The sequence below is a fragment of the Salmo trutta genome, unplaced genomic scaffold, assembly GCF_901001165.1.
Source record: "Salmo trutta unplaced genomic scaffold, fSalTru1.1, whole genome shotgun sequence".
Classification (NCBI taxonomy): Eukaryota; Metazoa; Chordata; class Actinopteri; order Salmoniformes; family Salmonidae; genus Salmo; species Salmo trutta.
Window position 1 is genome coordinate 612,670 of NW_021823456.1, and position 11,718 is coordinate 624,387.

Consider the following 11,718-nt stretch of genomic DNA (forward strand, 5'->3'; position numbering starts at 1 on the left):
CCACCAGGTGAGTCTGGGAGTCTATACTACAGAGATGGCTCCACCAGGTGAGTCTGGGAGTCTATATTGCAGAGATGACTCCTCCAGGTGAGTCTGGGAGTCTATACTACAGAGATGACTCCTCCAGGTAAGTCTGGGAGTCTATACTACAGAGATGGCTTCACCAGGTGAGTCTGGGAGTCTATACTGCAGAGATGACTCCTCCATGTGAGTCTGGGAGTCTATACTACAGAGATGGCTCCTCCAGGTGAGTCTGGGAGTCTATACTACAGAGATGACTCCTCCAGGTGAATCTGGGAGAGAGTTAATTTCTGCTGCATCTTCTGCCACATCACAGGACCTCTGAGATTATCACTCTCTCTCTCATGTAATCTCTGAAACTCACTGCCTGGGTTGAGTAACTCCTTGAGGAGTCATTGGGTTGAGTAACTCCTTGAGGAAATGTTGGGTTGAGTAACTCCTTGAGGAGACATTGGGTTGAGTAACTCCTTGAGAAGACGTTGGGTTGAGTAACTCCTTGAGGAGACATTGGGTTGAGTAACTCCTTGAGGAGACATTGGGTTGAGTAACTCCTTGGGGAGACGTTGGGTTGAGTAACTCCTTGAGGAGACGTTGGGTTGAGTAACTCCTTGAGGAGACGTTGGGTTGAGTAACTCCTTGAGGAGACGTTGGGTTGAGTAACTCCTTGAGGAGACATTGGGTTGAGTAACTCCTTGGGGAGACATTGGGTGTAGTTGGTAGGGAACATCAATACACTGAGGTCATGCATGGTCAGCCTCGGTCATCACAATGTGATTGATGTGTCTTGTTAAGTACAGAGAACACTTCAGAACAGGAGGATGGACACTGACACAAAGAACAACTGCTGTGGTGATCCTCATACCAATAAGCAAGCACACACACACACACACACACACACACACACACACACACACACGCACACACGCGCACACACGCGCACACACACACACACACACACACACACACACACACCTCCATAAAACCACAACAGACAACCAGACTTGATTACAGTGTTTATTATAGTTTTACATTATTTTATGAGTTTATAATTAAGACTTTATTCCAGGGAACAATTAACAACATGAAGATGGATCTAAACAGACAAACATTAATTATTTTATGATACATTACCTTTCCATGGAAACAGTAACCACAGAAAGAATTTCCCCCAAAACAACCTCCATGCCAACAAACTACTGGCTCTCTTCAGTAGCAGTATTCAGGGTTGCATCCCAAATGGCACCCTGTTCCCTATTTAGTGCACTACTTTTCAATAAGGGCCCATAGGGCTCCGGTCAAACATAGTGTATCATATAGGGAATAGGATGCTATTTGGGACACACTTCAGTCATAATGAAAGATGTATGAAAAATGGACTGTGTCTGCCACTGTGGCATGCATTGAGCAGTAGAGGCAATAGGGCCAGTAATGGAGTCTCCCTGTGGTATCATTTACTTTACATAGCTAATAATGGAGTCTCCCCGTGGTGTCATTTACTTTACATAGCTAATAATGGAGTCTCCCCGTGGTGTCATTTACTTTACATAGCTAATAATGGTGTCTCCCTGTGGTGTCATTTACTTTACATGGCTAATAATGGAGTCTCCCTGTGGTGTCATTTACTTTACATAGCTAATAATGGAGTCTCCCTGTGGTATCATTTACTTTACATAGCTAATAATGGAGTCTCCCCGTGGTGTCATTTACTTTACATAGCTAATAATGGAGTCTCCCTGTGGTATCATTTACTTTACATAGCTAATAATGGAGTCTCCCCGTGGTGTCATTTACTTTACATAGCTAATAATGGAGTCTCCCTGTGGTATCATTTACTTTACATAGCTAATAATGGAGTCTCCCTGTGATATCATGTACATGTGTGTGTGTGTGTGTGTGTGTGTGTGTGTGTGTGTGTGTGTGTGTGTGTGTGTGTGTGTGTGTGTGTGTGTGTGTGTGTGTATAAAGGCATTAAGCAGCAGCAGTCCCATAAGTCCAATAAGCTCTGTTATGTGTGTAGAACCATTTGTACCACATCTCACACAGAGCTGTCACTTGGTGGTTGGCAACCAGAGCAGTGTAGGTTGGTGGGGGTCTAATTGTTATTGACCCTTTTCCAACCATTTTCATGATCAACAGTAATAATAGCAACCGCAAGTAAGTAGGCGAAGCCCATGTTGTTGGTGGTGGGTCCATTCAACGTTACTGACCTTTTCCCACAATCCCTTTCACCATTCAACAACAGTCCCAAGGGGAGAAACAAAGTAACAAGGCCTCTTAGTCCTGGGGTAACACTTGACCCTCCTATCTCCCCTTCACACTGATTTCCTCCGCTTGCCGAAGACATTATTGATGAGTTTGGCCATGGACTTGGAGCCACTAGGTCTCCGTCTCCTCTCCTTGGCCTTGCCCCCCAGGCTGGCGTTGTGGACCATCTTAGAGAACATGAGGACCACCTCCTGGTAGTGTTCTGCTGCAGAGAGCTCGTAGAACTGGCACTGGGATTCTGCTGCCAGGCGCTGGCCTTCCTCTCGACGCACCTCCCTCACGTGGCACAGGTCCTGCTTGTTACCCACCAGGAACACCAGAGTGTCTGCATCCCTGAGGGGAGAGAGAGAGAGAGAGGAGGAGGAAGACGGGGTGAGACACAATAAGGACGGTCATAACGAATCCCTGGATGTAAGAGAAGACAAACCAGGAGGACAGGTTGAGTAAAATGGTAGTGACATTTAAAGACTTATGGGGCATCTGAAACGCCACCTTATTCCATTTACATGACACTATTTCTGATCAGAGTCATGTCAAAACGTGGTCAAGAAGCAGTCCAAAGTATTGCTCTCTTTAATAGGGAACAGGGTGCCCGTTCAGATGTAACCTATGAGACTAAAACCTCGCTGGAGAGGTGAGAGTATCGTCACTGTATGTGTCAGTCCTAAACTGTAGGTCTGTGTTGTTGTCCACAAACTATTTTGGTGTGGCATTTACAGTATGTAGTAACTTTGAATGCTGTGGGTGAAGACTCAGTACATTGAGATGTTCCCTCATAAACCAAAAGACCACTAGACAGATGTTCCCTCATCCCTAGAAGACAGATGTTCCCTCATCCCTAGAAGACAGATGTTCCCTCATCCCTAGAAGACAGATGTTCCCTCATCCCTAGAAGACCATTACACAGATGTTCCCTCATCCCCATTAGACCACTAGACAGATGTTCCCTCATCCCTAGAAGACAGATGTTCCCTCATCCCTAGAAGACCATTACACAGATGTTCCCTCATCCCCATTAGACCATTAGACAGATGTTCCCTCATCCCTAGAAGACCACTACACAGATGTTCCCTCATCCCTAGAAGACCACTACACAGATGTCCCCTCATCCCCATTAGACAGATGTTCCCTCATCCCCATTAGACCATTAGACAGGTGTTCCCTCATCCACAGAAGACCATTAGACAGATGTTCCCTCATCCCCATTAGACCACTAGACAGATGTTCCCTCATCCCTAGAAGACCATTAGACAGATGTTCCCTCATCCCCATTAGACCACTAGACAGATGTTCCCTCATCCCCATTAGACCATTAGACAGATGTTCTCTCATCCCCATTAGACCATTAGACAGATGTTTCCTCATCCCTAGAAGACCATTAGACAGATGTTCCCTCATCCCCATTAGACCACTAGACAGATGTTCCCTCATCCCTAGAAGACAGATGTTCCCTCATCCCTAGAAGACCATTACACAGATGTTCCCTCATCCCCATTAGACCATTAGACAGATGTTCCCTCATCCCTAGAAGACCACTACACAGATGTTCCCTCATCCCTAGAAGACCACTACACAGATATCCCCTCATCCCCATTAGACAGATGTTCCCTCATCCCCATTAGACCATTAGACAGGTGTTCCCTCATCCACAGAAGACCATTAGACAGATGTTCCCTCATCCCCATTAGACCACTAGACAGATGTTCCCTCATCCCTAGAAGACCATTAGACAGATGTTCCCTCATCCCCATTAGACCACTAGACAGATGTTCCCTCATCCCCATTAGACCATTAGACAGATGTTCTCTCATCCCCATTAGACCATTAGACAGATGTTTCCTCATCCCTAGAAGACCATTAGACAGATGTTCCCTCATCCCCATTAGAACACTAGACAGATGTTCCCTCATCCCTAGAAGACCATTAGACAGATGTTCCCTCATCCCTAGAAGACCACTACACAGATGTCCCCTCATCCCCATTAGACAGATGTTCCCTCATCCCCATTAGACCATTAGACAGGTGTTCCCTCATCCACAGAAGACCATTAGACAGATGTTCCCTCATCCCCATTAGACCACTAGACAGATGTTCCCTCATCCCTAGAAGACCATTAGACAGATGTTCCCTCATCCCCATTAGACCACTAGACAGATGTTCCCTCATCCCCATTAGACAGATGTTCTCTCATCCCCATTAGACCATTAGACAGATGTTTCCTCATCCCTAGAAGACCATTAGACAGATGTTCCCTCATCCCCATTAGACCACTAGACAGATGTTCCCTCATCCCTAGAAGACAGATGTTCCCTCATCCCTAGAAGACCATTACACAGATGTTCCCTCATCCCCATTAGACCATTAGACAGATGTTCCCTCATCCCTAGAAGACCACTACACAGATGTTCCCTCATCCCTAGAAGACCACTACACAGATATCCCCTCATCCCCATTAGACAGATGTTCCCTCATCCCCATTAGACCATTAGACAGGTGTTCCCTCATCCACAGAAGACCATTAGACAGATGTTCCCTCATCCCCATTAGACCACTAGACAGATGTTCCCTCATCCCTAGAAGACCATTAGACAGATGTTCCCTCATCCCCATTAGACCACTAGACAGATGTTCCCTCATCCCCATTAGACCATTAGACAGATGTTCTCTCATCCCCATTAGACCATTAGACAGATGTTTCCTCATCCCTAGAAGACCATTAGACAGATGTTCCCTCATCCCCATTAGAACACTAGACAGATGTTCCCTCATCCCTAGAAGACCATTAGACAGATGTTCCCTCATCCCTAGAAGACCACTAGACAGATGTTCCCTCATCCCTAGAAGACCATTAGACAGATGTTCCCTCATCCCTAGAAGACCACTAGACAGATGTTCCCTCATCCCTAGAAGACCACTAGACAGATGTTCCCTCATCCCTAGAAGACCATTAGACAGATGTTCCCTCATCCCTAGAAGACCACTAGACAGATGTTCCCTCATCCCTAGAAGACCATTAGACAGATGTTCCCTCATCCCTAGAAGACCACTAGACAGATGTTCCCTCATCCCTAGAAGACCACTAGACAGATGTTCCCTCATCCCCATTAGAACACTAGACAGATGTTCCCTCATCCCTAGAAGACCACTAGACAGATGTTCCCTCATCCCTAGAAGACCACTAGACAGATGTTCCCTCATCCCTAGAAGACCATTAGACAGATGTTCCCTCATCCCTAGAAGACCACTAGACAGATGTTCCCTCATCCCTAGAAGACCACTAGACAGATGTTCCCTCATCCCTAGAAGACCACTAGACAGATGTTCCCTCATCCCTAGAAGACCACTAGTGAAAACATTCCAACAATCAGTTCAGCCATTATAGAGAGATGACATAAGACGCCTCAACAGCAATAGAATTCTCGTTGTGACAGGAGAATTCAATAGCAGCTAGATATTTACTAGAGGATTGGTATGGGGGCAGAATGATGAGTTAGTGGTGTATTGGAATACTACCAGCAGGAACTGAAGGTCATACAGACAATAGATATTGGCTCTGAATAAAATAAAGTGCTGATTAATTGTCACATGGACATGAGCCAGAGAGTTGAATCTCTCTGGTAGAATCAATCAATGGGATTACTAACGATGTAACAGTTGTTGGGCAGTGTGGGCGGCTGTTAAACCCACATCAATGTCCAATCTATTGATGTACAATGACAATAATAGGATGGAATGTCAGTCCCACTGCCTCCACTCCTCCCCCTATGCCAAGTGGAACGTGAAGGTCTGTATCAGTGTGAGAGTCTACCTTTTGGTAGGCCTGTGGAACGTGAAGGTCTGTATCAGTGTGAGAGTCTACCTTTTGGTAGGTCTGTGGAACGTGAAGATCTGTATCAGTGTGAGAGTCTACCTTTTGGTAGGCCTGTGGAACGTGAAGGTCTGTATCAGTGTGAGAGTCTACCTTTTGGTAGGTCTGTGGAACTGGAAGGTCTGTACAGGTGAGTAGATGGACTGGACAGGTGGGTGGATGTTCTGGACAGGTGAGTGGATGGACTGGACAGGTGGGTGGATGGACTGGACAGATGGGTGGATGGACTGGACAGATGGGTGGATGGACTGGACAGATGGGTGGATGTTCTGGACAGGTGAATGGATGGACTGGACAGGTGAGTGGTTGGACTGGACAGGTGAGTGGATGGACTGGACAGGTACGTGGATGGACTGGACAGGTACGTGGATGGACTGGACAGGTGAGTGGATGGACTGGACAGGTGAGTGGATGGACTGGACAGGTAGGTGGATGGACTGGACAGGTGAGTGGATGGACTGGACAGGTGGGTGGATGGACTGGACAGATAGGTGGATGTTCTGGACAGGTGAATGGATGGACTGGACAGGTGAGTGGTTGGACTGGACAGGTGACTGGATGGACTGGACAGGTACGTGGATGGACTGGACAGGTACGTGGATGGACTGGACAGGTACGTGGATGGACTGGACAGGTGAGTGGATGGACTGGACAGGTGAGTGGATGGACTGGACAGGTAGGTGGATGGACTGGACAGGTTAGTGGATGGACTGGACAGGTGAGTGGATGGACTGGACAGGTAAGTGGATGGACTGGACAGGTGAGTGGATGGACTGGACAGGTGAGTGGATGGACTGGACAGGTACATGGATGGACTGGACAGGTGAGTAGATGGACTGGACAGGTGAATAGATGGACTGGACAGGTGAGTAGATGGACTGGACAGGCGAGTGGATGGACTGGACAGGTGAGTGGATGGACTGGACAGGTGTTTGGATGGACTGGACATGTGAGTGGATGGACTGGACAGGTGAGTGGATGGACTGGACAGGTGAGTGGATGGACCAGACAGGTGGCTAGATGGACTGGACAGGTGAGTGGATGGACTGGACAGGTGCATAGATGGACTGGACAGGTGCCTAGATGGAGTGGACAGGTGAGTAGATGGACTGGACAGGTGAGTAGATGGACTGGACAGGTGAGTAGATGGACTGGACAGGTGAGTGGATGGACTGTACAGGTGAGTAGATGGACTGGACAGGTGAGTAGATGGACTGGACAGGTGAGTAGATGGACTGGACAGGCGGGTAGATGGACTGTACAGGTGAGTAGATGGACTGTACAGGTGAGTAGATGGACTGGACAGGTAAATAGATGGACTGTACAGGTGAATAGATGGACTGGACAGGTGAGTGGATGGACTGTACAGGTGAGTAGATGGACTGTACAGGTGAGTAGATGGACTGGACAGGTGAGTAGATGGACTGGACAGGTGAGTAGATGGACTGGACAGGTGGGTAGATGGACTGTACAGGTGAGTAGATGGACTGGACAGGTGAGTAGATGGACTGGACAGGTGGGTAGATGGACTGGACAGGTGAGTAGATGGACTGGACAGGTGTGTAGATGGACTGGACAGGTGTGTGGTTACCTTTTGGCCACTCCCAGGTTTAACTCTCTGATCAGGTGTACTACGGCTTTAGCCTTGATGAAGGAGGAGCGGTCACTGATGTCATAGACCACTATGAAGCCATCAGCCCAGTGGATCTGGTCGGTCAGAGTTAACTTCCCCTCACAGGCCTGCAGAGCAACACAAACAGCAAGGACATGTTGCTATAACCAAGCAATCTGATACACACCAGCGGAGGCTGGTGAAGGGAGGGTCGGCTCATAGTAATGGCTGGAATAGAATAAGGCTGGAATGGAATGAGAGAAACCCCATTCCATTCATTACAACGAGCCTGTCCTCCGATGTAAAGTTACCCCAGCCTCCACTAAGCCTGTCCTCCGATGTAAAGGTACCCCAGCTTCCACTAAGCCTGTCCTCCGATGTAAAGGTACCCCAGCCTCCACTAAGCCTGTCCTCCGATGTAAAGGTACCCCAGCCTCCACTAAGCCTGTCCTCCGATGTAAAGGTACCCCAGCCTCCACTAAGCCTGTCCTCCGATGTAAAGTTACCCCAGCCTCCACTAAGCCTGTCCTCCGATGTAAAGGTACCCCAGCCTTCACTAAGCCTGTCCTCCGATGTAAAGGTACCCCAGCCTCCACTAAGCCTGTCCTCCGATGTAAAGTTACCCCAGCCTCCACTAAGCCTGTCCTCCGATGTAAAGGTACCCCAGCCTCCACTAAGCCTGTCCTCCACCCTCCACTAAGCCTGTCCTCCGATGTAAAGGTACCCCAGCCTCCACTAAGCCTGTCCTCCGATGTAAAGTTACCCCAGCCTCCACTAAGCCTGTCCTCCGATGTAAAGGTACCCCAGCCTCCACTAAGCCTGTCCTCCACCCTCCACTAAGCCTGTCCTCCGATGTAAAGTTACCCCAGCCTCCACTAAGCCTGTCCTCCGATGTAAAGTTACCCCAGCCTCCACTAAGCCTGTCCTCCGATGTAAAGGTACCCCAGCCTCCACTAAGCCTGTCCTCCGATGTAAAGTTACCCCAGCCTCCACTAAGCCTGTCCTCCGATGTAAAGTTACCCCAGCCTCCACTAAGCCTGTCCTCCGATGTAAAGGTACCCCAGCCTCCACTAAGCCTGTCCTCCGATGTAAAGTTACCCCAGCCTCCACTAAGCCTGTCCTCCGATGTAAAGGTACCCCAGCCTCCACTAAGCCTGTCCTCCGATGTAAAGGTACCCCAGCCTCCACTAAGCCTGTCCTCCGATGTAAAGTTACCCCAGCCTCCACTAAGCCTGTCCTCCGATGTAAAGGTACCCCAGCCTCCACTAAGCCTGTCCTCCGATGTAAAGTTACCCCAGCCTCCACTAAGCCTGTCCTCCGATGTAAAGTTACCCCAGCCTCCACTAAGCCTGTCCTCCGATGTAAAGTTACCCCAGCCTCCACTAAGCCTGTCCTCCGATGTAAAGTTACCCCAGCCTCCACTAAGCCTGTCCTCCGATGTAAAGTTACCCCAGCCTCCAGTAAGTGATCTGACTTCACGTGCTGAAATAAAAGCCTTCATCCTACTCTGATGAATCATAATTATAAACAGGGTGGTTCGAGCCCTGAATGCTGATTGGCTGACCGTATACCACGGGTATGACAAAACAATTATTTTTATTGCTCTAATTACATTGGTAACCAGTTAATAATAACAATAAATCACCTCAGGGGGGTTGTGGTATAAGGCCAATATACCACGGCAAACAGCTGTATCTAGGCACTCCGCGTTGTGTCGTGCCTAAGAACATCCCTTAGCCGTGGTATATTGGCCATATACCACACACCCTCTGGCCTTTTTGCTTAATTAGAACCTAAGGTTTCCTTCGCCCACTTCTGGGCATTTCCACTTTGTTATCGCAAACATCCATCCAACTCCTAGAGGTAATGCTCCTGTCACTTCAGAGCAAATTCAAAGTCTTCCTTCTGTGGGGAAATGGTTCTGGTCTGATTTACAGTGATGTATTAACTGTGGGGAAATGGTTCTGGTCTGATTTACAGTGATCTATTAACTGTGGGGGAAATGGTTCTGGTCTGATTTACAGTGATGTATTAACTGTGGGGGAAATGGTTCAGGGCTGATTTACAGTGATGTATTAACTGTGGGGGAAATGGTTCTGGTCTGATTTACAGTGATGTATTAACTGTGGGGAAATGGTTCTGGTCTGACTTACAGTGATGTATTAACTGTGGGGGAAATGGTTCAGGTCTGATTTACAGTGATGTATTAACTGTGGGGGAAATGGTTCAGGGCTGATTTACAGTGATGTATTAACTGTGGGGGAAATGGTTCTAGTCTGATTTACAGTGATGTATTAACTGTGGGGGAAATGGTTCTAGTCTGATTTACAGTGATGTATTAACTGTGGGGGAAATGGTTCTAGTCTGATTTACAGTGATGTATTAACTGTGGGGGAAATGGTTCTAGTCTGATTTACAGTGATGTATTAACTGTGGGGAAATGGTTCAGGGCTGATTTACAGTGATGTATTAACTGTGGGGGAAATGGTTCAGAGCTGATTTACAGTGATGTATTAACTGTGGGGGAAATGGTTCTGGTCTGATTTACAGTGATGTATTAACTGTGGGGGAAATGGTTCTGGTCTGATTTACAGTGATGTATTAACTGTGGGGGAAATGGTTCTAGTCTGATTTACAGTGATGTATTAACTGTGGGGGAAATGGTTCTAGTCTGATTTACAGTGATGTATTAACTGTGGGGGAAATGGTTCTAGTCTGATTTACAGTGATGTATTAACTGTGGGGGAAATGGTTCTGGTCTGATTTACAGTGATGTATTAACTGTGGGGGAAATGGTTCTGGTCTGATTTACAGTGATGTATTAACTGTGGGGGAAATGGTTCTAGTCTGATTTACAGTGATGTATTAACTGTGGGGGAAATGGTTCTAGTCTGATTTACAGTGATGTATTAACTGTGGGGGAAATGGTTCTAGTCTGATTTACAGTGATGTATTAACTGTGGGGGAAATGGTTCAGAGCTGATTTACAGTGATGTATTAACTGTGGGGGAAATGGTTCTGGTCTGATTTACAGTGATGTATTAACTGTGGGGGAAATGGTTCTCGTCTGATTTACAGTGATGTATTAACTGTGGGGGAAATGGTTCAGAGCTGATTTACAGTGATGTATTAACTGTGGGGGAAATGGTTCAGAGCTGATTTACAGTGATGTATTAACTGTGGGGGAAATGGTTCTAGTCTGATTTACAGTGATGTATTAACTGTGGGGGAAATGGTTCTAGTCTGATTTACAGTGATGTATTAACTGTGGGGGAAATGGTTCTAGTCTGATTTACAGTGATGTATTAACTGTGGGGGAAATGGTTCTGGTCTGATTTACAGTGATGTATTAACTGTGGGGGAAATGGTTCTGGTCTGATTTACAGTGATGTATTAACTGTGGGGAAATGGTTCTAATCTGATTTACAGTGATGTATTAACTGTGGGGGAAATGGTTCTAGTCTGATTTACAGTGATGTATTAACTGTGGGGGAAATGGTTCTAGTCTGATTTACAGTGATGTATTAACTGTGGGGGAAATGGTTCTGGTCTGATTTACAGTGATGTATTAACTGTGGGGGAAATGGTTCTGGTCTGATTTACAGTGATGTATTAACTGTGGGGAAATGGTTCTAGTCTGATTTACAGTGGTGTATTAACTGTGGGGGAAATGGTTCTAGTCTGATTTAAAGTGGTGTATTAACTGTGGGGGAAATGGTTCTAGTCTGATTTACAGTGATGTATTAACTGTGGGGGAAATGGTTCTAGTCTGATTTACAGTGGTGTATTAACTGTGGGGAAATGGTTCTGGTCTGATTTACAGTGATGTATTAACTGTGGGGGAAATGGTTCAGTGCTGATTTACAGTGATGTATTAACTGTGGGGGAAATGGTTCAGGTCTGATTTACAGTGATCTATTAACTGTGGGGGAAATGGTTCTGGTCTGATTTA

The 11,718-nt window shown here is 46.8% G+C and overlaps 1 protein-coding gene across 1 annotated transcript in view; it reads right to left on the minus strand.

Moving 5' to 3' along the window:
* Positions 1 to 1,021: 1,021 nt before the first annotated feature.
* rergla (RERG/RAS-like a) overlaps positions 1,022 to 11,718 on the minus strand; it is a 15,709-nt gene continuing 5,012 nt past the window's right edge. Inside the window, exons 4-5 of the mRNA XM_029749038.1 lie at positions 7,746 to 7,894; positions 1,022 to 2,619 (exon numbers count right to left, since the gene is read on the minus strand). Coding sequence (XP_029604898.1) covers positions 2,334 to 2,619; positions 7,746 to 7,894 — 435 coding nt within the window. The 3' untranslated portion in view covers positions 1,022 to 2,333. The remainder of the gene's footprint in view (positions 2,620 to 7,745; positions 7,895 to 11,718) is intronic.